Below are 26019 nucleotides of genomic sequence, written 5' to 3' on the forward strand. Positions count from 1 at the left end.
ACTGATTGGATGGACTTGGTGGGTGGGGAGTACAGGGCACGGTCACAGGAGTGGAACGTGTGGGCAATCTGGCCTCTGGGGGCTAAAAGACCAAGGACAGGTGGGGAAGTGCGGCAGGAAAGTTCTGACAGAGACCCTTTGTAGGGCTCAGGGGCTTCAAGAAGTGTGCCTTGCTGAGAGAGCGGGGAGTGGTTGAGGAAGAGAAGATGTGCACCATGGTGCCTGGGGAGGTATGTTATGGCAGAGGGAGCTGGTGTGCAAGCATTTGGAAGGGGATGTGTTAAGGGTCATGCTGACAAACCCAGCCGAGCGCTCAGGTAACCTGTTGAGCCCCCCTGCAGTGGGGCTGAGTGGGGGCTTCAGGTGGGTCCTTGGTCACCAGGCTATACCCCAGGGTGTACTGGCCTCCTGGAGGTGCTGTGCGCGCTGCCAGGTGGAGGGGGAAACGCAGCCCACTTGGTTTTGTGTTAATTAGTATAGTGGATCCCCATGAGAATGTTGCAGTTGAAATTTTTACATGATTATTTTGAAAAACATTTGTTTGAGCATATTACTGTGATAAGCATTCATAGTGATCTTTTGCAAAATGTGTAATGATTGCGGCAAATAATTTCACAATTAGGCTTTTATAGTCGAGATATCTTAATATAAATTTTAATTTGTACTTCCTGTGTTATTTCTGAAGTTTCATTTTAAAAATGTATAATTCTTAATAATTTATATGTAGAATACAGGCATGTTCTCTGAAATTTCTTGTATGTATGCATTCATTCAGACGGGTTTATCTCTAGATAAACTGTCTGATCAGTCTCAATACATGCAGTTACGCTGACACTGCCTGGTTTCTGGATTTGCTGAGGTTAAGTGTCTCCGAGGCGGTCTCTCAGATCCACGCTGCAGATGCCGCTTCTTGGAATGAGGCGGTGCTGCCTCTGAGTGCTGCAGAAACCGAGCAGGGTAATTTATGTCAGGGGGCAGGACGCCTGTTGTTCATGTTACAGGAGGGGAAGGCTGCAGTTCAGAGCGGGGAAGGAGGTGGCCACAGCTCACCATGAAGCGCTGGTGCCGTTGTCACCCAAGTCCAGGACAGAACCTGGGCTGCAAGTCATCGATGCTGATCTGTAGGATCAAAATCTGAATGTCACCTGACCCCAACTAAGAAAGTACAAGAATATATGTAAATGGTGTGATTGTGTGAAGATTCATGTATTTCACATGTTATTTTCTGTTTCAGTGTATGACCTTCCCCAGCGGCCCAGTGACATCCAGCTCTTTTATGGAAACATGCGTAAAATCATACTTTCAGTAATTGGAGAATTTAGAGATTCCATTTCCAGCAGAGAATTTCTTCCACCTTCTACCAAACCTAGCTTGGAATTCAAAAGGTAAAACTAACAAAACATCTTTCACCAGATTTCAAGATTATTTAATTCATAGTAGAGCTGATCCTTTCCCTTGTACTTTGTGGTTTTTGTCTCGAAATGTTTATTTCAGCTTTATTTTTAAATTGAAATAATTCCAAACTTACAGAAAAGTTTAAAAATAGTACAGAGAACTTCCACACACTGTCTGTACAGAAATTCCCCAGTTGATAACATTTTATTATTTTCCTTTATGTATATGTGGCACTGTATTTAGGATTGAGTCGCAGACATGGTGACCAGTCAGCCCTGAATTTTGCTGCAAATTAGCCTCCTCATAGCCGTGGCAGACCTGTCGAGGTTAGGACGCTGACGTGATCCAGGACCACCGTCTGGTCCGTGGATTCCCCATGTACCTGCCAGTTCCCCAGTGGTGCCCTGTGTAGCTAAGGCAAACAACAGAAAGGACACTGCCTCTTTCCACTTCCTCTTTGGTCCAGAATCTGAGATTACACGTGTTTGGTTATCTTGTCCCTTTGCTCCCTTTCAGTAAAGATAGTTCCTTGGTCTTCTTTTCATGACTGAGAAAACACAAGGTTGTTTAGCAAGTAAGAGCTACAGAGTCAAAGGCATTATCCAGAGTGAAGCTTTGGTGCTGACTTGGGGTGAAACAAGGAGAACCTGGGACTGCCCCTGGTCCCCTTTGCAGCATCAGCTCTCCCCTCTAGCTCAGGTTTAACACCACATCCATAAGTTCTGGATTGATATGTGACACAGGAGGAAACTAGTTTGATCATGAAAAGTATTTCATACTTTGATAATTATGTAACCTGTGTGAATCTTTTCAAACAACTGTACCACATAAATTAGTAAGTTTCATATTTCTTTACCACGGACGATGGGAGACAGACCAGGTGCTGCCTGTGTCAGGCCTTTTGTAGGTAAGGACCTGAGTGCGTTTGCTGTGGGATCTGGCATTTTCAAGATGACAGGTGATTTGACCAAGCCATCTTTCTTTATTTCTCCTGTGCTTTCCTGGTAAAAGGGGTAAAGTAGGCCATAGGCCAGGGACCTTGCTGTTCTTACAGAGTGCAGGCCAGTTACTTAATGAAATAGTCTTAATTTCAGTGTCAACTTCAGGACACCCAGAGTGATGCTGTTTGTTTCTCAGCGCAGCGTCAGTGGTGCTGAGCAATGCTGGCTGTCCCACTACTGGGAAGATTCTTATCACTTTGTTGAAATGGTGTTTGCCAAGTTTCTCTATTGTAAGGTTAGTTAATAAATATCTTGAAGGAGTGTTACAGCAAGTGACTTAGAGATGGTAGATGATCTTGTACCTTGCCAGACTTCGTTTGCCCAGTGAGGATGAATGGCTTCCTGACTGACCCATGTTATTCCTGTCTTGGCTGCTGACTGGTGATTTTCTGATTTCACCTTTCTTTCTCTGTTCTGTAGTTATCTTTCCACTCTGAGGAAGGAGTGTCCTTTTCCCTCTTACTCACGTGTTTCAGGGTGGACTCGGATTCAGGACCAGTTCCCTTGTCACTGTGTGGTTCCCTGAGCTGCTCCCCGGTCCTGTGCCTGTACTCATAGCACCTGTGGGCACCTATTTATCCACAGACTCATCCTTCACTTCCTCTACAACCTGGAAACCCGGACACGGGCGGCAATGTGCTTATAGTCGTTAGTGTTATTAGCATTGTGAAGCTGCTTATTATTATTCACTTAAAGATGCATGAAGAGTTTTGTTGTTTTTCTTAAATTCTCAATATTGGGCATTTTTGTAGTGAATCTTTTAAGATACTTCAGATTGCATGCAGAAGTTACAGCAGGGAAGAAATTGTTGTGTATTCTAATTGAAGATTAGTAATATTTAACCTGGCTTCCCTGGTGACTCATTGGTAAAGAATTTGCCTGCCAATTCAGGAGACACCAGAGATGGGGGTTTAATTCCCTAGGTCTGGAAGATTATATGGAGAAGGAAAGAGCAGCCCACTCCAGGATTCTTGCCTGGGAAGTCCAATTGACAGAGGAGCCTGGTGGGCTACAGTTGCAGTCCATGGGGTTGCAAAAAGTTGGACATGACTGAGTGACTAAACATTTGCACACACACACACACACACACACAATATTTAACCTATACTGAACTTTATTTTTTATACATTACTTTAAGAATACCCAATGTTAAGGATTTTTATTTGCTGAAAAATATACAGTTTATAATGCCACTTGTAGCTTTATCTGTTTTCAGATTTATGGGTAATTAATACAAAAATATGACACAATCTGCTTTTTATCATTTTTAATCTCTTTTCTCTCTCTCTAGTGAATCTGGCAGTTGTGAGACACATGGTGGTAACATTTCTTTGGATGTTTTGCCAGTGAAGGGTCCTCAGGGTTCTCCCCTTCTTTCACAAGCTGTTCACCCACCTCAGGATAACTCGGCCTCGAAGGAAGTGTGGTCTGTCCACCCTGAGCACCTGGTCTTGGTTGCTCCTTCATGTGAGTGTGTCCCCAACGGCAGGACGAAACTCTGTCTTGGATCCAGGCTGTCCTGCTTTGTGCACAAAGCACAAAGCTCTTGTAGGGAAGAGCTTCTTGTAGGGAAGACCAGAGTGTTGTCCTGACATGAGGCCACGGACCCCAGGCCAAGCTCCCATGAACAGACCCTTCCTCCTGCCACCCCTCCCTCCCACCCTGAGAACTCAGTTGACGCTTGGCCTCTTACCCTTAGCATTGGTACTGTTGGTCCAGAGTAGGACGAAGTCCTAGTACCTATGTCTTTGCCCAAGATAACACAAGGGTAACACTTTTCAGGTTTCCTTTTTTGTCTTTGCTCAGTATTGATCTTATTCAGTATCTTTGTAGTTCCCAAGACTGAATGAAGATCTTGCTTTACCAGGAATTTGAAATTTCTGTTAGGGGCAGTTGAGAAAGCAAAATAAGTTGATATTATAGTATTATTTATGTAGGATTTGTTTTTGCTATTTATTAATCTTGTTTTTTATTATTAATGCTAAATGTAAGTAACGTTTTATCTGCTGTCATAGGTGATACGGCAAAAACTGGGCGTTTCCAGATTTTAAATAATTCTATTAGATTGCTGAAATTTGAGCTGTACTGGCCAGCACACTGCCTTACAGTGACTCCACAACATGGGTTTATCGCACCAGAGTAAGTATGACCTCCTTGTCCACTGGGTGTTATTCACATGCTTCATAGGCCATTTAAACTTACTCAGTAGGATTTTGCAGTGTGCTGACTCTACAGAGCACCGTGCGTGGTTCTGTGGGAACACACTGAGTTCAAGACTCATACTGCTTAGCGGTGGGGCCCATCCACAGCCAGTTACAGTATCAGCCTAAGAGGGTCAAGAGCTGAGAGAGGCAGGAGAGAATTCCTAGAGTGGAATCTCCTGACACAGCTATGCCTACAGAGTTACAGCATGGGATACATCTGTGCACGGGGTGAGGGTGGTGGTCCCCAAAGCCAGTGGTCCTGGCTTGTCACCTTGCGCCTGGCAGCTTACTCTGCTGGTTTTGTCTAAGGACATTTTACAGACATGGCTTCCTGACTTAGCTAGAGTCTAGCTTACCGTTTTCCACAAAGGATTAAAAAGAAGCCTTTGGGGGCCGAGTGGTGATGAGCAGCTGCCCTCTCTGTGCAACACGGTTATTGGTGGGGTAAGCCTCAGCTCTCCACTTCGTGGGAACAGTGCCGACTGGCACAGAACATGCACACCTGAGAGTTACTTCACATTTTGCAATAGCAGCTTTGCAAGAGAGCAACTTGGAATCTATTTGCTTTTGCAAAATTATGGCGTATGCACTACAAAAGAGTTTATTTGGCCAAGACTGGGTTGAGGTAAGGTTAGGGACACTCCAGAGAAAGGCTTCTGAGACCAAAGCAGTGAGTTAAGTATTTGCTTCTTAATGGGTGAAAAACTGGAGGTGACAGGGCAGGTTGCCCACAGCAACTTGTGCATGGCCCTTCATGTTGAGCTATTAGCTCAGCTGTATTGGATGTGGGTATAGATCTTTCCTGTAACTGGTAGTGTCTCTTAAGTGACAGATCTGGTCACACTCCACATTTCAGTCTTTGTCATCCCTTAGCTCTTGAGCACAGTGGGCACAGAAACCTGACTCACTGCGGGAGCAGAGAAGCACTCTTCTCCCCACCCTCATTCCAGTTACTCTGTGTGACAGTGACAGCTCAGAGTATTCACGGTAGTGGTCTTTCTCTAGAAATATTTAGTCAAAATTACCGTATAGATGCATTTCTGTGGTGTGGTCTGTTTTCGCATGAGCTTTGCCCTCAAGTTCTTGGCTTTACACCACTCAGCTTTTTGTCAGTCACCAAGCTGGGATTGAGGTAAAATCAGATGCACATGGGAGCTCACCTCTGTTCTCTGCTCTTTCTGAACAATGGGGAAACTCTTGGTGGTCATTGATGGTGCAGTGTTTTAACTCTTGTGGTTACTGCTGTTACAGTCTACACTATTCTTGGTTCTCAGTATTCAATTCTTCTTTTAAAGGAGTAAGATGCAAATTCTTGTGAGTCCCAACTCTTCCTTATCCACAAAACATTCAATGTTCCCGTGGAGTGGCTTGATCTATATACACTGTGACAATGGACAGAAGGTACTTAAAAAAAAATTTTTTTTTTAATCAATATTTTTTTTGCAGTTTAAGTGTTGTAATCCTGTTGATGGCACTTACATTCCAGAAATCAATTGAGGTCCTTTCAGCCCAAACAGCTTATATAACTAGAGCACTTAGTGCAGATTTTTCCACTGGTGAGCTGAGAAAGTTTCCTGGTGCAGCAGTGGAGAGTAGGGCCTGGAAGCTACCATTAACTTGAAAATTCTGCTTTGAAAAAGAGGGGAGTTGGGAAAAAAGATCAAGTCAAATACTTTGGGATCTGAATAGACTTTACTTTCTAAATTCATCAGTGTTTCAGTTGTTTGGCATTACTTTTGTCTACCATGATTAAAAAATAGGAATAAAAAAAAAAACAATAACTTCACTTTGTCTCATTACAGAAAATTGTGAGGGTTCAAATTCGAGAAGACTTGACCCAAGAAGAGCTTTTCACTCATTTGACCTCCAGCCCACTTGGAATTCTTTCCCAGGAAACCGAGCCTGTAGTTAATCTGGTAAAACCAGCAACAAAACCACCTTCCACGAAAGTTGAGCTAAGAAACAAGACAGTTACTTTTCCTCCAACAGAACCTGGTGAGACCTCAGGTATTGTATCACAAAGTTACGTCTTCAAATGTTGATATGTGGGATCTAACGGCTCCTAGTTAACTGTAGTTCGAGACAGTGTTAACTTCAAGAGAAAATCAGCAGTTCTTGGAAATTGTTTCAGTGACCAGCTCTATTCAGGGAATCTGAAACTAGGCCTTTAGTAACTCTCTCTATTCTAGGAGGCTTAGACTGTTTGTCAGAGCCATCCTTTTCCAACTCTCACTAGATCTTTGACTAGAGCTGCTGCTAAGTTAGTGGCCAGAGAGGAGAGGAAGGTGGTGGAGCCAGGCCTCATCCCTTAGGCTGTGACTGCAGGTTCTGAGTCTCCCTGCCTGCTCCACCTCCCCCCCAACACCCCCCACCCCGGCCCTCCATCTAGGGCCTGAGAATAGTGAAGTGCTATATGAAGCTCCTCTGAGCTTCCTCAGTACGTGATGAAGAACATGATTTAGTCCCTTAGTAACTTTTCCCTTTGGTTTAATACAAGATAGGGTATCTGTCAAACAGGACTTAAAAAATGTCGAAATACAAGACAGAGCATCTGTCAAACAGAACCTAGAAAGTTGGGTTCTGTTAGAACCTAACAGAACAGTTAGAAAATAGTGTCCTTTTTGTTGGATTCAAAGGGATCTGATTGTATTTCTTCTCTATTGTAAGGTAGTCACAGTATTTATCACATATTATCATAGGGATCTGCTTGTTTATTTACTTACCCCTCAAAGAGTTTGAGTTGTGAAATGTGTTCCTTATAGGAAATTACCTCGAACTTGAGAATCATGGTGACACGGAAGTAAGGTGGCACCTGTCATCTTTAGCCCCACCTTACGTCAAGGTCAGTGATAATTGCCTTGAATATACTCATTTTAATGTTTATGTAGGATGTTTAAAAATCTGGATTAGGACCATAGGTTGAGATTACTGGGTTTTTGTTAATCTGCTTCATTTACTTTATTATTTCTGTGGGTGGAACTAACCTGCCCAGTCTTGTTCACACGGTGGTTTTAAGAGTCAGGCTAGAGAATGTATGTGAAAGTACGTGCTTGGTCTGTTTAGTGCTGTCTCCTTCAGCTCATTTTTTTATCTGATATAATTTTATCCTGAAAATATATACAGATTTTATCCCAGACGTGTGTGCATTTCCTTCTCCTGGTTCTGAGTGCTGCTGTGTGTTAGAGGCAGGGCTGAACTTTACTTGCCAAGGAGTCTTAGCCTGTGTGCCCACATGTGGTGTCTGCCAGTGGACACCGCATAAGCTGCATGCATGGTCACATGTTGTCACATGTGGTATGGCCTTTCTGCTCTCTTCTTGGTGTGACCATCATGGTTCTGAGCCATAATGTTAACAATATGTGTGCAAAAGATAGTGCTGGACCCTCTGACAGGAAATGAAGTGCTTGGAACGCACACTCAGCAGGGTTCTTGAGGAAGCAGCAGTCCTCCGACAAGGGCGCAGCCTCTTATAGAGCACTGCGGCTTGGGTGGGAGGAGGGTTTGTGTCCAATGAGGCCTGGTGTGAGCAGAGCCTGGGTGCTCCTGGTCTCCAGGAAACAGGTTTGTCCTTGATGATCGTGAAAGCAATGGTGTCACTGTGGAACTGATCTGTTGACTTTTTTGCTTTTTAAATTTGATTGTTTAAATGGTGTCTTTGTAGGGAGTTGATGAGAGTGGAGATGTTTTTAGAGCTACTTATGCAGCATTCAGATGTTCTCCTATTTCTGGTGTACTGGAAGGCCATCGTGTCCAAAAGGTGAGTTCTGACGTCTTTTCACAGCCGTCTGGTGGGAACACAGTGTCAACTGGCCAGGAGTGCCTCATTTCCACCCAGAAGAGTTCACTCCACCTGGATGGTGCTGCTCATGGCCAGGCTCCTGCGAAACTGGCAGTGGCACAAATCTGCACTGTGCTCCTGTGGCAGGATGCTGGCTAGGTAACAACACCATGCTTGGTGTGTGATTGGTGCTCATTCATTCTGGTGTGAGCTTGTCACCTGGCTCCCGGTTGCCTGTGCTGGGAACATGCTTCCAGGGGACTGATCCAGACAGTGGTTTTGTCAACCAGCCAGTCAAAAAGCTCTATCAGCACTGATCTTGCACTCTAAAATAACTTTTTTAAAGGATTTGCACTATTTTAACATATGTATTTCTATTTCTTTTATTTGGATTATGATACAATGTTATGTAAGTTATAGGTATGTAATATAATGATTCACAATTTTTAAAGATAATCCATTTGTAGTTTTTATACAATATTGGCTATATTCCTCATGTTGTATAATACATCCTTCTATCAATACTTTATTTTATGCCTGAATAGTTAGTACCTCTTAATCCTCTACTCCTATATTGCCCCTCACCTTTTCCCACCAGTGACTGCTAGTTTGTTCCATACATCTGTGAGTCTGCTTATTTTTTACTTGCATTTCTTAGAGTCCATATTTGTAACTGATATTATACAGTATTTGTCTTTCTCTCTCTGACTTTTTTCACTTAGCACAATGCCCCCCAAATCCAGCTATGTTGCTGCAAATGGCATGATTTTATTCTTTTTCCTGACTAATATTCCATTGTGTGTGTGTGTGTGTGTATGTGTGGACGTGTACACACATACCATACCTTCTTTATCCATTCATTTGTTGATGGCCACTTAGGTTACTTCCATATCTAGGCAACTGTAAATAGTGCTTCTGTGAACATTAGGGTGCATCTGTCTTTTCAAAGTAGTGTTTTATTTATGTATTTATTTTTGAATAATACTCAGGACTGGAATTGCTGGGTTATTGTTGTTGTTTAGTCACTAAGTTGTCTGACTCTTTTGCAACTCCATGTACTGTAGCCATCCAGACTCCTCTGTCCATGGGATTTCCCAGGCAAGAAGACCAGAGTGGGTTGCCATTTCCTTCTCCAGGGGATCTTCCCCACCCAGACATTGAACCCATGTCTCTTGCATTGGTAGGCAGATTATTTGCCACTGAACCACCTGGGAAGCCCTGCTGGGTCATTTGGTAGTTCAGTTTTGTTTTTTGAGAAATTTCTATATTGTTTTCCACAGTGGCTGCCCTAACTTACATTCCCACCAACAGTGTACAAGGGTTCTCTTTTCTCCACATTCTCACCAACATTTGTTATTTGTATTCTTCTTGGTGATGGCCATCCTGACAGTTGTGAGGTGATAGCTTTTTGTGGTTTTGATTTTCATTTCCCTGCTGGTTTGCAATGTTGTGCATGTTTTCACATACCTGTTGGCCATTTGCATTTCCTCTTTGGACGAATGTATATTTAGTTCTTCTCCTCATTTTTTAATTGGCCTGATTTTTTGAGTTCTGTGAGCTATTTATATATGTTGGATATTAACTCCTTACTGGTCATATCATTTGAAAATATTTTCTTCCATTCAGTAGGTTGTCTTTTCATTTTGTTGATTGTTTCCTTTGCTGTGCAAAAGCTTATGAGTTTAGTTAGGTCCCATTTGTTTAACTTTGCTTTTATTTCCTTTACTTTAGGAGACAGATTTAAAAAAAAAAACTGCTATAATCAATGTCAGAGAGTATTCTGCCTGTGTCTAAGAGTTTTATGGTTTCTGGTCTTTAATCCATTTTGAGTTTATTTTTTATATGGTATTAGAGAATATTCCAATTTTATTCTTTTGCATGTACTAATAGCTGTCCAGTTTTCCCAGAACCACTTACTAAGAGACTTTTTCCCTCCATTTTATGTTCTTATCTCTCTTGTTGCAGATTAATTGTCCATAAATGGGGATTTATTTTTGGTCTCTTTGTCCTGTTCCAGTATCTATGTGTCTGTTTTGGAACCAGTACCATGCTATTTTGATTACTGTAGACTTGTAGTGTAGTGAATTTCTACCAAACATTTAGAGAAGAGTTAGCACTTATCCTTATAAAACTGTTCCAAAATATACAGAGGAAGAAACACTTTCTAACTCATGCTATGAGGCCACCATCACTCTGTTACCAAAACCAGGCAAAGATAATCACACACAAAAAGTGAAAATTACAGACAAGTATCTCTGAATGTAGGTGTAAAAATTGTCAAAAAAAAAAAGAACACTAGCAAACTGAATCCAACAATACATTGGAAGGATCAAACACCACCATCAAGTGGGATTTATCCCAGGGATGCAAGGGTTTTTCAATGACTGCAAATCATAATTTGTTGATGTGATATACCACATCAACAAATTGAAGAATAAAAACTGTATGATTATCTCAGTAGATGCAGAAAAAGGTTTTAACAAAATTCAACATCCATTTATAATTAAAAACTCTTCAGAAAGTGGGCATAGAGGAAACATACCTCAACATAATAAAGTTCACATATGACAAACTCACAGGTGACATCATACTCAACACTGAAAAACTGAAAGCATTCTTTCTTAGGTTGGGAACAAGACAAGGATGACCACTCTCTACTTTTATTCAGCATAGTTTTGGAAGTCCTAATGATGGGAATCAGAGAAGAAAAAGAAATAAAAGAGATCCAAATTGGAAAAGAAGTAAAACTCACTGTTTCTGTTTGACAGGATATTGGGTTGGCCAAAAAGTTCGTTTGGGTTTTACTGGAACATCTTGCTATACACAAGAAATCCTAAAGACACCACCAGAAAGCCAGAGCTTATTAATGAATTTGGTAAAGTTGTAGGATACCAAATTAACATACAGAAATCTGTTGCATTTCTGTACACTGAGAACAAACTATCAGAAAGGAAAACTGAGGAAATAATCCCATTCACCAGTGAGTCAAAAACAATAAAATACTTAGGAATAAACCTGCTTAAGAGGCAAAAGACCTGTCCTCTGAAAAGAGTGAGATGCTGATGAAAGAAATTGAAGCTGATGCAAACAGAAAGACATACTGTGTTCTTGGATTGAAAGAATCAGTATTGTTAAAATGACTGTACTACCCAAGGCAATCTGTAGATTAGGTGCAATCCCTATCAAAATTCATTGGCATTTTTCACAAAACTAGAAAAAAAATTTTAAATTTGTTTGGCGACACTAAACACTCCAGATAGCCAAAACAGTCTTGAGAAAGAAAGATAGAGCTGGAGGAATCGGGCTCCCTGACTTGAAAAATGTACTTGGATCTGGTACAGGTACAGTAACAAGTCCACTAAAAATGTTCAAATTCTTTTTCCATTAGTGCAAAATTAATCAATACAAAGACAGTTTTTCCCTTTAATTTTTTCATACCACACTTCAAATTGGTAACCTGAGTGCATGTGTGTAAGGTTCAGAGTCTAAATTTCTCTCCTGGATGCGTTGTTTGTAGGTCTCCATCATGTTTTTGCCCAGAGATAGAGGGGACTATGCCCAGTTTTGGGATGTTGAATGTCACCCTCTTAAAGAACCTCACCTGAAGCACACCTTAAGATTCCAGCTCTCTGGACATGTGAGTGTTACACTGAATTTAAGTAAATTACTGGGTGTGTTTTGAAGACACCAGGTGAAACTGGCCTGAAAAACTGGCCTGAGAAAGCTAAGTATGTTCCTGGTTTTATTATAATCCCATTAATTCTACTGTAGCTGCTTATCACCTTAGTTTTCTTATGTGTCTATTTATTGGCTATGTGAAATCTTTGTTTGCCTTAATTAGGTAATGTCTTGTGTGTGTGTGAGACACAGAGAAACAGTACAAGATAAAGCATTTGTAATTAAAGGAATTAAAAAATCAGAAGTGTCCTTTTTAAGAATTAGGAAGTAGTAAAATTCAGTTGAGTTAATGTCCATGTATTTATTTCTCCTCCTCCATCCTGTGATTTTTTTTTTATACAGAGTGTCAGAGCAGAAAGTGAGCCTGGAATTTCACGCATTTCCACAAATAGCCTCATTAAAATAGATAATTTACTTAAACTCCGAAGACAGGCTGTATCTGAGGCTTCTGCCCTCATACCTGGGTATGTTATTTCTCTCATTCTCATGAGTTTTTCCCAGCACTTTATTGAGGTATAATCACATTCGACAAAATGCCCAGTGGCTTACCTGTGCTTGACATGCGTCACCGCGCTGCAGTCAAGGTAGAGACTTGACTCCCAGTTCCTCTCATCGGAGTTCTCACGTGGCTTCTACACCCACCCCTACCCCTACCCGGGGTTTGTTCTGTTCTGTATGTTGCCTTAGTTTTGTGGATTTCATGCACACCTGCACTCAGGTTTTGCCTGGCTTCTTTCACTTAGGTGGTGATGTCGGGATCATTGGTGTTGGTGAGTCCACTTGTGGTGGGTACCTTTGCGTGTAGATTCACACGCCCCATCACAGGGGCATGTCACTATTGTTTCTTTATCCTTTGGTATTTGGTGTCTTCCAACTTGGAGCCCTTGTGAATGAAGATGCAATGAACATTGTTATATGTGTGTTTTTGTGGACATATTCTTTGATTTCTTTTGGGTAAAAATGTCTTAGAGTAGAATTACGAAGTCATGTGGTAGGAATTTTTTTAACCTTAACCTTAAATGGAAAAATGTTCCCAAAGTAGCCTTTCCATTTTACATTCCCAAAAAGAGTGTATGAAAGTAGATTCTTAAAAACTTTATAAAATGTATGTTACATCAGTGGCTTGCAGAGCTTTAATGATAATATGTAAATGTTTTACCTAATGAAAAAATTTTTTTTCAGGGATGTGTTTTTTTAATAATTTTTTATTGAAGTATAGTTGATGTATAGCTTTGTGTTTATTTCTGCTGTACAGCAAAACAATGTTATATACATTTTTTTTCCATATGGTTTACACAGGATATTGAATATAATTCTCTGTGCTATACAGTAGGACCTGTTGTCTATCCATTCTATATATAAACGCTTACATGTGCTAATCCCAACTTCCCAGTCCATCCCTCCCCCAAACCTCGCCCCCTTGGCAACCACAAGTTTGTTCTCTATGTCTGTGGGTCTGTTCCTCTTTCGTAGGTTTGTTCATTTGTGTCATATTTTAGATTTCACATACAAGTGATATCATATAGTATTCATCTTTCTCTTTCTGACTTACATGAAAATGTTTCTTATAGTCCTTAGTTAACTCATACTTAGGTTTGACTTAGTTCTGGAGGCAGATGCTTTTAAGAAAAGCATGTTAAGTACCTCTCCAAGAGAGGAGGTTCTTCTGCCCGTATCAGCTGCTGCCAGGAATGCCTGGATGCTTCCTGGCACCAGCAGTGTTAATACTGATCAGCCAGTCACCTTCACAAAACTACTTTAACTGAAATGTGGGAGAAAACACAAGTTAAAGCCACACTTTGTATAATTTATTATATACAAATAGTTTAAGTTTCTGTAGATTGCAAATAGTTAACTTTCAAACCTGTCTCCATAGCAGGCAACTTGACCTGACCCACCGTGGAGTTTATGCCCCAGAAGACGTGTATCAATTTCTGCCAACGAGAGTTGGGGAGTCAAGGACGTTGAAAGTCAATTTGCGAAATAATTCTTTTATTACACACTCGGTAAGTTGGAAATACTGCTGTGGGTTGTGGAAAAATAAATGTATTCTTCTATTTGATAAACATTTTCCTAAGAATTAGAAGATTGTTTTATAGATGGGTATTTAAGGTATAATAGTTAATTTTTAAAATACCTTAATACTGTGTTTGAAGAGAAACTCATGGGAAGTTTATGATCCTTTGTCTGAAAATTATCTAGTATTTGTTTTCATATTTTCATTTTTTAGTTTCTGCTCTTGTTTTCTTCTGTATGATCCTATGAGCATATTTCTGGATAACATTTACTCCAGTCAGAACTATAGTAAACTCACTAAAATTCCCTTAAGTGTTTTCAGGAGCATTTATTGTTTTAACTTCCCATCTCGTGGGTATACATAAGCAAATGCATGGTGTGTTGATTTAAATATGCACAGATATCTAACTTGTATAACTTCATAAAATGTTTCATATTAAATTCCAGCTCAAGTTTTTAAGTCCCAGAGAGCCTTTCTACGTCAAACATTCAAAATATTCTTTGAGGTGAGTTTATCATAAAGTGTTCTCATCCTGATGCAGCTCTCTGTGTTCAGGACCCCGAGATTGCTCTTGGGGGCTAGGACTGTGAGGTCTCCCTCAGTTACAGCCCCTCATCTTCATCACCAACACCCAGAGCACTAAGCACATGGTGAAGGGGATGAGGAGCCTGCAGGGGAAACAGTCTGACTGGGTGTATGTGGCGAGTAACAACTCAGATTTGCGCAGTGTTTGGACTTAGGGTGTGACTCCTGTTACCCAGTATTTTGACAGCCGCATACTTAAATAGAACCTTCGTTGTCTTATGATTAACTTTATAATAATTTCTGCATCAGGTGTTGCTTTCATCACACTGAGAATCAAGGATTTAAGTTTTTACTAATTTGGACAAAAATCTTCCCAGATTAATTGGAAAAACTTTCATTATCCTGTTTTCCAGTGTAATTCTTGAAATAATCCTATATTGTTCTTAAATCAGGGTCTCATTTTCTTGCCATCCTTGCTTATTTTATTTTTTTACTGTTTGTTTTTATTCATTTTTAAGGTATTTATATATATTCTTCCAGTTTTATTGATGTAATTGACACACAGCACTGTATAAATTTGAGGTGTGTAGCATAATGATTTGACTTACATACATCATGAAATGATTATCACAGTAAGTTTTGTGAACACTCTCATCTCATATAGATACAAAATTAAACAGAATAAAATGCTTTTTTTTCCTGCAACATGAACTATTAGGGTTTATTCTCTCAACAACTTTCATAAATAGAACAACATGTTCAGTGTATTTTTCATGTTGTATATCACATCCCTGGTGCATATTTATCCTACAAGTGGAAGTTGTACTTTCTGACTTTTGATGTACTTTTTATCAGTCCCACCCACCACTTTTCCAACCACAAATCTGTTCTTTTCTATGCATTTTTTAAATGTCTGAAAATATTTTTATCTTACCATCATTTTAAAAAAATCTGTATTGAATTTGTTACAATATTGCTTCTATTTTATGTTTTGGCCGTTTTGGCTTTTTGGCCACAAGGCATGTGGGATCTTAACTTCCCAACCAGGGATCTCATCTGCACCACCTGTGTGAAAAGGCGAAGTCTTAATCACTGGACGGCCAGGGAAGTCCCTTGCCTTCATTTCCAAGAGGCAGTCTTGCTTAGTACATAATTCTGACAGTATTATCCCCCATTCCCATTTTATAAACCTGTTGCACTACTGTCTGGCTTACCTTGTTTCTAACAAGAAGTCTACTGTCATCCTTGTGTTCATTCCTCTGCCTGATGTGTCTTTTTCTCTGGCTGCTTTTAATACTTTTTTTACCATTGGGTTTTTTTTTTTTTTTTTTTTTTGAGGGGGAAATGTAATTGACTTACAACACTCTTAGTTACTGTATTCTGTTTTTGTTTCTGTACATTTCAAACTGATTTCACCACACTAAGTCTAGGATGGTACATTACCACACAAAGACATTGCATAGTTACTGACTGTGTCCCTAGCTGACATCTCATACCTGGTGTCATTTATTTTGGAACTGGATGTTTGTGCCTTGTCCTCTCCCTCACCTGTTTCTTTCCTCCTGTACCCCATCCTCTCTGGCAGCCACCTGTTTGTTCTTTTTATCCATGACTCTGTTTCTGTTTTGTTATGTTTATTCATTTGTTTCGTTTTCTAGATTCCACATGTAAGTGAGGTCATTCAATGTTTTGTCTCTCTGACTTATTTCAGTTTAGCATAATACTCTCAGTTCATTCATGTTGTTGCAGATGGTAAGATTTCATTCTCCTTTACAGCTGGGTGTATCCCACTGTGTCTGCACCTTATCTTCATCTGTTCACCTGTTGATGGCACTTGGGTTACTTCCGTGTAACATTGTTTCCAGTCCTCTCACTTTCAGTCTGTGTATGTCTTTAGATCTAAAGTGAGTCTCCTGTAACCAGCCTATATGCTGGTCTTGTGTTTGTATCCATTCAGCCACTCTCTTGATTGGAGCATTTAATCCATTTACATGTAAAGTAATTATTGATAGGTATGTACTATCAATTTTGCTAATTGTTTTGGGGTCTTGCTAATTTTATTTTTCCATATGACACCTTACAGGCTGAAATTTCAAACTGGGTTGTCACTGATATTCACAATTTTAACATTAGGGTTGCATTGCACTTAAAACTAAAAAATAATTTTATCTTCATGTTTGAATCTTTAATTAAACCTTATTATAAACTCTTTCACTTTAGCATCAGGAAGTGGTCCTAGAAGCATGTTCTATTCTGTGAAAACTAGGCCCCTTGCAGGCAATCAAGGACTGGCTGAGTTACTAGCCCAGCAGTCCTGACTCAGAAGCTTACGCTTCCTCTTGTTGTTGGAAGATGAATCATTCCTTCTACCCCTCATCCTTTCTTCCCCTACTCAACCCGGTTCCCCCATCCTCTGTGCTAGGAAACCTGCCTCTTAGGAGCCCAGCCCAAAGGCACAGGTTGTGCAGAGTCAGCAGTGAATACACCTGGACCTCTCTCAGCCTCAGTGTCCTAATTTGTAAAGGTGCCGGCAGCCTGGACTTGTTACAGGATACGTGAGAGGCAGTCCTGGGGGTCCCGAGAAGCCCCAGCAGGACCCACAGGTATTGACAGAGCATCACAGTTCTGTTAGCGCTTTCCCAGCCAGTCTCTTCAACGAGAACGTGGACGATGGCGGCCTTAAACACTCCTAGTCCAAACTTTCCCGCTTCTCTGCACTGAGCTCTTCTCTCTTATTGGTCTGTGGGTCCCTCCCCGGGGGCCTGAGACTGGTGACATTCCAGGGTGCTTAGAGCCAGGCTGGCTCTGCCGGGCTGAGGCTGAGCTGCAGGAGCAGTTCGATGTTAACAGATAGTCATTTGAATTCCCAGTTGGGGCCCTTTTTAGTAACTGAGGACAAATTGATCTGAGTGAGTGATTAGTCCTGAACACTGCTGTTTTCTGAATTTGAACCTTATCATAATGGCCTTAGTGAATAACTCTGCTTCCTGTTTGCTGTCTGCTTGGTTCACATCCCTGAGCTTGATCAGTGTTTCACAGGCATTGTGTCTTTAAGTATGAAGCATAGGGGTCATGGAACACTTTTGTGTAAACCAGCATACACCTGTCAGAGCTTACTGGAGGGGCTTCAGATCTTTGTTTCAAGGAGCACTTACCTTTAAAAAAAAATACTTGTTTTTTTAAAAAGTTAAGACACCTTCAGATTTTAAAAAAATTTATTTGAAGAGCTGACAGCTTTTTAAGAAACAAAATTTGGATTCACTTGAAGTGAATCACTTTGTGAGTTTTGATAAAGACTCAGGACTTACAGTAACTTGTTAAATTGTTTGGCCTTATGTCAGTGTGTTAGTCGCTCAGTTGTATCTGGCTGTTTGCAACCCTGTGGACTGTAGCTCGCCAGGCTACTCTGTCCATGGGATTCTCCAGGCAGGAATACTGCAGGGGGTTGCTGTTTCCTTCTCCGGGGTATCTTCCCGACCCAGGGATTGAACCTGGGTCTCCTGCATTGCAGGCAGATTCTTTACCAGCTGAGCTACCAGGGAAAAGGCCTTATGTTACTGTTGCCGATTTTATGACTGAAGGATGGTGCAGTCAACCTGGAGATGAACTTTCCTTTTCCAGCTTTCATTCCTGAATACACTATAGTTTCACATTTTTCACTTAATTTGTTTTCACAGACTTTTTAAAAATTTAAACTATTATAGCTGAAATTTGTAAATCAGCTTCTTCTTGATCCTTTGCAGAGAAAAGACCTGTTTCTGTTCGATACTAGTAGCATCACACGCAGCAGTCTCTGTTCCTGGCCAGTCTGTGAGAAGGCTAGCTGAGTGAGGTCCACGGGCAGTTTGTGGTTGCCTGGGAGCCGGGAGACCTTACAGGAGACCACATGACCTAAATGCAAATGTAGTTTTGGCAGTGAACAGGTCAAAGTATTTTCACATTGCCACCGTCAGCTTCCTCATCTGACCCTGGTAGCATCCTTCCTGGTTGCCTGGCTGCCTGTCCTCCTGTCCCTGAGTTCTTCCTCCTCCTCCTCCTCACGCACAGCTGCCTGCAGTGCTGTAGATGTGATGGGGGTGGTACTTAAAGCATTCTTAACATGTAACTTTTTATCAGTGAGATGGCATTTTGCTTAGTTTCAATTTGTCTAAAAAACAGTTTTAAAATCTAAGATGTGTTCATTCTTGCCATCTCAAAGTAGACATTTTTATACAGTTGAACATGATGACTTGCCATTCCAGTGCTAGAACGTTTTTAGCTTTCCTAAATGAAATACTCACTGCTTTTCTATGCAGCCTAGGTCATGTCACAGCATCTGAGAGAACTTAGAAACATGAGAAAATATTTTTTAATGAAGCAAAACTTGGACAGTATACATAAGGTAGCGTTTCAAATTGCCTCATAAGATACATTATGTTTGCTTTATACTCTTGAACATGTTATGACTTTAAAATGTCTTTAACTTTTTATACTTTGAAAAAAGATTTAAATAACGTAATTTTATACTTTATTGGTGGCAGGTACTGAAGTTATTCTGATACATTTCATTATGGGACTTAGGATAAATATGTAATGTTACAGATTCCAGCATCAACTTTAATAATTAGCAACTCGGTATAAACTTTGTGAAATTTGAATAAGAAAACTGTGAGTGCAAAGCAGTAACTCTTATCTGTTCAACCAGTAAACTCTTTATGTTGTAGAAAAGTCTTCCCTCGTGACATGTGCATAGGCTTAGATTTTACATAGAGGAAGGCGGCAAGCTGGCCTCTTCATACGTAAGGATGACTTCTTTCGACTTTGGAGAAGTAGAGCCTTCTTCCCATAGCTCCCTGAGAATCCTCTCAAAAACGGGTGGGGCTACTCCCGGTGTAAGGGTAGGGGCTTGTACTCCTCCCAGGGGTGAGGCCACTGGAGGGGCTTATGAGCTGTAGGGGCTGGTGCAGAGACAGTGCTGGACTCAGCAGGTGGACTGTATGTGTGTGGCTCCAGGGAAGACCCTCCCAGTCCCTGGTGGTCACTTTGTTTTTCCCAGGGGGCTGCCTGCCCTGGGGCTAAGAAGCCCCTCTCCTCGAGTGGGAGCTCTGCCAGCCCTCCCTCTGCACGTCGGGCACTGGCTCTCATGCCTCTGCTGCAAAAGTTGTCCTCAGCTGAGGATCTCCACATTGTGTCAGCATGCTTTCCTGTTACATGTTCCCATGTGTGTTTGTGTGTATGTATGTGTGGGTGTAAAGCCCCCTTGGTCACCACACTGCTGGCGCTGGAGCTGTGGGGACCCTGGTTTTTCCTAGGTTGCATCCCAGTTTATTCAGTGTGTTAACTTAAAGCAGGTGATACATATTTGTCATAGTATGTTTTTAAAAATTCTTTCTCAGTTAAATATAGAGTTCTGTATTCCGTGTTGAACTTTGTTAATAATGGAATCATCTAAAGATTTATTTTTGGATATTTTAATGCTTTTTAGTAAGTCATAAAGTACGAAACCTCTTAGGTTGGCAGATTGTACTACATTATTCTGAGGATTAAGATGCTAACATGAAAGAGAAAGTTGTCATTTGTCAGTGCCATCAATAGGTACCAGTTCTTCAAAAGCAGCTTTGTTTGATGTGGAAAAATGAGGTAAATGCATTGGTGGAAAATGACCCAGACTTTCAATATGTATATTTTGTTACATCCAGGAAAAGGGCTTTGAAATACTTGGCCTGTTTTCTGAATTTCTAGCCCACTGTGCCGGGTCAGGAAACATGCTGGAAACAGAAGTGCAGTCTGGTCCCTCTACTGAGCCCGCACACATGTGGCTGAGATCAGAGGGACCTGCCCTCTGGGGAGAGTCTGAAAGCTGTGATGTTTCACTTAAAAACCATTAAGACGAAAGGTCGGTGGCATGAAACAGGCTGTGGGAAGGGCCTGCATCTCATTCCTCTCAGGAATAAAGGTGTATTTTTGAAGCTTTTGGAACCTCATTTTGTGAGCAGAAACAAACCAGCCAACATAATACTTGTACGTGCCTCAAGTAGAATCCAATCATAAATTTTCAAGGAAACTTAGTAGGTTTCCTAAGAATTTTGGAGCAAACCTGCCAGCCCCAGTAGACGTTGGTTGCAGCCATGGGGAGGCCGCTGGCACGTGCAACCTGGGCTTGGCTGCCTCCTGCTCCCGCAGACATGGCACCAGGCTCCAAGCCTTGCAGCTCCCGTTTCCTTGACCAGGCTTGCTCTCTACCAGGCATCGTGTGACTAGGGGCCTCTGTGTGCCCTGATGTCGTGTTGACACCCCTTTTTCTTTGCAGAGCCCAGCACTACATCAACATGCCCGTGCAGTTCAAGCCCAGGTCCGTGGGCAAGTTTGACGCTTTGCTCGTTGTTCAAACAGATGAAGGCAAGAGTGTCGCCATCCGACTCATTGGGGAAGCTCTTGGAAACATCAGCTAGAATCCAGTGTGTGTAAAGTAAATTGACCTAAGTTACATTTTGGTAATTTCATTTTTTCTACACTACAGTTACGCGTTTGTATATATTTTGTATGATAAATTGGATGTGTATAACTGTAGATTTGTTGCTTTGAGAAGCTAATACTGAAGACTTGACTAAAATAATCATGTATCTAGCCTACAGTCTTGTATTTAACTTTTATAGGGGAGAAGAGAGTTCTATTTTTGCATTGATGATGATAATCTGAATAAATTTGGCCTGTGTTTTAGTTGGTATATCCAGAAATAAACTTAATTTCCAGTGAACTTGTCTTTTTTATATGATGTCATGTAGAAATTAGAATATCACTTTATTCTGCTGATTATTTCCAAGCTCCTGGGTTTCTGTTCTGTGAATCTTCTCCTCCATCACAAAGTTTTGTTTGCCTTAAGCAATTCCTTCTTGGTTCCTTTGTCTTTTAGCTAGTTGCCCAGAATAGAAAGGAAAGCTTCCTTCCAAAGAAACTGCATTTCTCCAGAGTGGGGCAGTGTCCTTATCAGTGCAGACACATGGGAGAGGTTGATGGTGTATTTTAGGAGAGCATTTATTGAAGTTAAAGGTGAACAGGATGACTTCAGAACCTGGTGTAGAAGGGCACAGCCATCAGATACCGTTGGGACCCAGGGGAAGGGATCTGCCCCCGTACTGTGACTTCCCTGGTTGCAGTAGTTGTGGCCATTGCTGGTAGGTGTTGTGCAGCAGCGTGGGTGTCATGGCTGATGTTTCTGACAGAGCAGGAGGATCATGGAGTGTGTGCAGAGCTGCCACCGGGAGGGCTCTGACCCCATCATTTACACCTGAGACAGTGCACGCATTCCTGTGTGCAAGCTCAGGACATCTTACCTGCCAGCCATGTGGGTTGTTGTCCACAGGTGAGAGCAGAGGCAGGCCAGCAACTGCCCATCCTTTTGGTTAAAACCTCCCCTTCAGTCTTAACACAGATACTTCCTGGTTTTGTTTCTTCTTTAGGTTTTTAATTTCATCCCCAGGAAGTGGTCTGGGACCAAGGGACCCTGTGAGTTTTCATCTGCACTGTGAGCCCTGAGAGCAGTGGTGGACTCAGAGCAGCAGGGCTCTGACAGCAGGTGGAGGAGGAGCCAGTTGTGTCTTATAGACGTCCTGTATTGTGTGTTCGTTGCTGCCCCCAGAAGATGTCCATGGGCATGTGGAGGTGCTTGTGTACCCACTTTGAGCAGGGCTGGCCCAGGCCTCCTTCTGGGTCTCCCCACAGGTCAGCACTCAGGAAGTTCTCCCTGCCCTTGGGTTGACCAACGAAATTATTTTGAGTTGACCTGGGGACGTGTCATGTTGTGGACTTGGCCGCATGTGAGACTTACTCCCTTAGGCCTTGAATCTGGGCAGGGACTCCCATCATCTGAGCTGACTCACAGGGAGCACCACAGACCTGCCATGCCAAACCCCGGGGCTGCCATGGCTGTCAGTGTCACCCTGGTCCTTTGGGTCCCGGAGGCTGATTCTGCAGCAGCTTCCTAAACTCTCAGAGGCCTGCATGCATTGAGGCCAGGCCTGATCCCTCTCATTTGTTCTTCCACAGGCCTGTCCTTGGGGGTCAGGGGTAGTGCTTCCATTCCCTCCCCTCCCAGGGAACCTTCTCTTCCTGCCATCCGGGTGCTCAGTTTTGAGGTGGCCCATCTGACTGACAGGCACCTGTACTGAAGGCTGGTTCTTTGAAGTCTCAGTGTGTGAAGTGCAGGCGGGGAGGGGGGAAGAGGAGGGTTCATGGTCTGAACAAATGGATGAGTGTATCTTATCTTTGCATAGAAGTATCAAGAGTCCATGGTAAATGTATACAATAATTACGTTTATCTCAAGTCAGAAGCAGGTTGTGCAAATGGCGAAGTGCTGGAAGGGCTGAGCCGGGAGCAGGCAGGGACCCTCAGCCCCCGACTGTGCGAGGCACGACCCTGGCAAGTGGAGGGGGAGGAGGTGAGACAGGACAGTGATGTAGCTGTCCACCTGGGGCTCCAAGAGTTTCCTTTAAAAATTATAAAGCAAATTTGGTAATGTAACTGGATACACAACTGATCCATAAAATCAGTAGTCTTTCTATATAAGAAAATAGTAGTGGAAGAAAAGATCCATGAGGAATCCTCTAGGAATAAACGTATGAAGAAATGTTTGTAATATTTACATGTAGCCTGCTAGGCTTCTCTGGCCATGGGATTTCCCAGACAAGAATCCTGGAGTGGGTTGCCATTTCAGGGGATCTTCCTGACCCAGGGATCAAACCTACATCTCCCACACTGGAGAAAGCATAACCAAAGTCAAAATACAGAGGACAAACTGGAAGTTTCTTGTTGATGGACACATTGACCATTGCAGTCTTTTCCTACTACAGACAGTGACCCTAAGACCCCTGTGTAGCTGTTGTTTCGGGTGGAGCGTGGCAGCACGGTCAATGGGACGGCAGGGCAGTCAGTGTGACCTGGTGGACATTCCCAACTGCTGTCCTGCCAGACTTCTGTTAACAGCTCCTGTTTCTTTACATTTTTGCCAAAACAGTATCTGTGCACACACTTTTCCCACTCCACTAGGTGGGTCTGACAGGTAACCTGACTCTGACTCAGGGAGCAGAGCACACCCCAGCAGGCACATCCTGGAGCCACTTCTTCCCTTCCCTCCTTCCTCCAGGTGCCTCCAGTGAGGAGGATGGACCTGCCTCAGGCACTTTCCACAGGGCTGGTGGGGGAGGAGGGTGGGGGGTGATGCCTGGGCCACCTGGGCGCTACTGTTGGGCAGTGGCACCTGTGAGGCCCCTCCTCTCCTTACGACCCTGTCTCGAGGTGGGGAGGGGGAGCTGCCTTTCATGGGACTGTCTGAACTTTCTACCGTGTTCAACTAGTAACTATTTTTGTAATAAAAAAATGTTTTAAAGAGGTTAACGTAACTTCCCTGTTGGTCCAGGGGTTGAGAATCTGCCTGTTAATGCAGGTGACATGGGTTCGATCCTTGGTCAGGGAGGATCCCACATGCTGTGGGAGCCATTAAGCCCAAGTGCCACATCCACTGAGCCCCCATGTCTAGAGCCCATGCTCTGCAACAGAAGTCACCACAATGAGAAGCCCACGCTTACTGCAACTGGAGAGAGTCCACTCGTGTGCAGCAACAAAGACCCAGTGCAGCCAAAAATAAGTAAATAAAAATTTTTTTTAAAGAAATTGTTTTAATAAGATACTTAGAGATCTAAACATCACTTTTTCTTCCAATGCCAGTTAACTTAAGGGAATGTATCACTTATTAATGTTAGGTACTGGGTAGCCAAATGCTGCCTGTTGATCGTCTTTCTCAGAAGGTTCTCAAATGATATGTCTCAGTAAAGTTCTAGACGGACTTCCCTTCTGGAGAAGCTTGTGGGTGGGAACGCTTGAGATCCTCCCAGCAGATGCTCCTCCTTGACTTTGCTGTGAAGTGTGTTACAGTGTGGTGTCCAGGAGGAGAAAGCAGGGCAGCCCCTGGAGAGTCTTTTCGGGGAGGATCCCTTGTAGGTGGGATCCCAGCGGAGCTGAGGTTAGAAGGTTTCCCATCAGCCTTGCCTGTAGGGCTGCGTCACACCTGCCTGCCTTGGAGGAGAAGGGTCAGCGAGCCCACTGCCTTCTGGGCAGTCGGTCACTTGTTTCCACTATGAGTTTGCTTTTCCCTTTGTTATTTAATGTTGACATTAAAGCCACTAAGAAGGTTGCCTGTTTTTACACTGAAGTCTCTGGACATGAAGACAGCCTATTTTTATATTTTACACAAAATATAGAACATAAATGTATCTCTCTGTATTGCATAGGTTTACTAAATATAATTTAAAATTTTTATATATACACATACATGTCAAGATAAAGCAAATAGATTGAGGCTGTTAGCAACCAGTGGTTTTAGTAGAAGACAAAAGTGATGGTATCATTCAAAAATTAGATATTAAGTCTACAACACTTGATATTCTAGCACCCAAAATGCTGGAAATCCTGTAAATTGGAAGGGGAAGATAATCCAATAGGAATATGGATAAGAGAACATAAACTTCGATATTTCACAGAATGATAATTTTAGATGTCTAGTAGGCAAAATGGCTGTCTGTGGAGGCCTTAAAATAGCTGAGAAAAGAAGAGACGCAAAAGGCAAAGGAGGAAAAGATACTTGTCGAATGCGGAGTTGCAAAGAATAGCAAGGAGAAGTAAGAAACCTTCCTAAGTGAACAATGCAAAGAAACAGAGGAAAACAATAGAATGGGAAAGACTAGAGACCTCTTTGAGAAAATCAGAGATACCAAGGAAACATTTCATGCAAAGATGGGTACAATAAAGGACAGAAACAGTATGGACTTAACAGAAGCAAAAGATATTAAGAAAAGGTGGCAAGAATACAAAGAACAACTATACAAAAAGGATCTTTATGACCCAGATAACCACGATGATGTGACCACTCACCTACAGCCAGACATCGTGGAGTCCAAAGTCAAGTGGGCCTTAGGAAGCATCACTATGAACAAAGCTAGTGGAGGTGATGGAATTCCAGTTGAGCTATTTCAGATCCTAAAAGATGCTGTGAAAGTGTTGCACTCAGTATGCCAGCAAAGATGGGAAACTCACCAGTGGCCACAGGGCTGGGAAAGGTCTGTTTTCATTCCAATGCCAAAGAATGTACAAACTGCTGCACAATTGCATTCATTTCACGAGCTAGCAAAGTAATGCTCAAAATTCTCCAAGCTAGGCTTCAACAGTACATGAACTGAGAACTTCCAGATGCTCAAGCTGGATTTAGAAAAGGCAGAAGAACCAGAGATCAAATTGCCAGCATTTGTTGGATCATAGAAAAAGCAAGAGAATTCCAGAAAACCATCTACTTCTGCTTCATTGACTATGCTAAAGCCTTTGACTATGTGGATCACAACAAACTGGAAAATTCTTACAGAGACGGAAATACACTATCACCTTACCTGTTT

General features: G+C 42.1%; 1 protein-coding gene across 6 annotated transcripts in view; it reads left to right on the plus strand.

The window, feature by feature from the left end:
- The window catches only part of CEP192 (centrosomal protein 192), a 72118-nt gene extending 50795 nt beyond the window's left edge, over nucleotides 1-21323 (plus strand). For 2 of the 6 annotated variants that reach the window (XM_065932621.1, XM_065932625.1), the window contains 12 exons: nucleotides 1235-1385; nucleotides 3688-3863; nucleotides 4412-4535; nucleotides 5896-6001; nucleotides 6403-6607; nucleotides 7363-7442; nucleotides 8262-8357; nucleotides 11896-12015; nucleotides 12399-12520; nucleotides 13933-14062; nucleotides 14520-14578; nucleotides 20888-21323. In XM_065932621.1, coding sequence (XP_065788693.1) covers nucleotides 1235-1385; nucleotides 3688-3863; nucleotides 4412-4535; nucleotides 5896-6001; nucleotides 6403-6607; nucleotides 7363-7442; nucleotides 8262-8357; nucleotides 11896-12015; nucleotides 12399-12520; nucleotides 13933-14062; nucleotides 14520-14578; nucleotides 20888-21029 — 1511 coding nt within the window. In that variant the 3' untranslated portion in view covers nucleotides 21030-21323. The other 4 variants (XR_010662904.1, XR_010662905.1, XM_065932622.1 and 1 more) reach the window with 4 other exon arrangements.
- The last annotated feature ends 4696 nt before the right edge of the window (nucleotides 21324-26019 follow it).

The sequence above is a fragment of the Muntiacus reevesi genome, chromosome 4, assembly GCF_963930625.1.
Source record: "Muntiacus reevesi chromosome 4, mMunRee1.1, whole genome shotgun sequence".
Classification (NCBI taxonomy): Eukaryota; Metazoa; Chordata; class Mammalia; order Artiodactyla; family Cervidae; genus Muntiacus; species Muntiacus reevesi.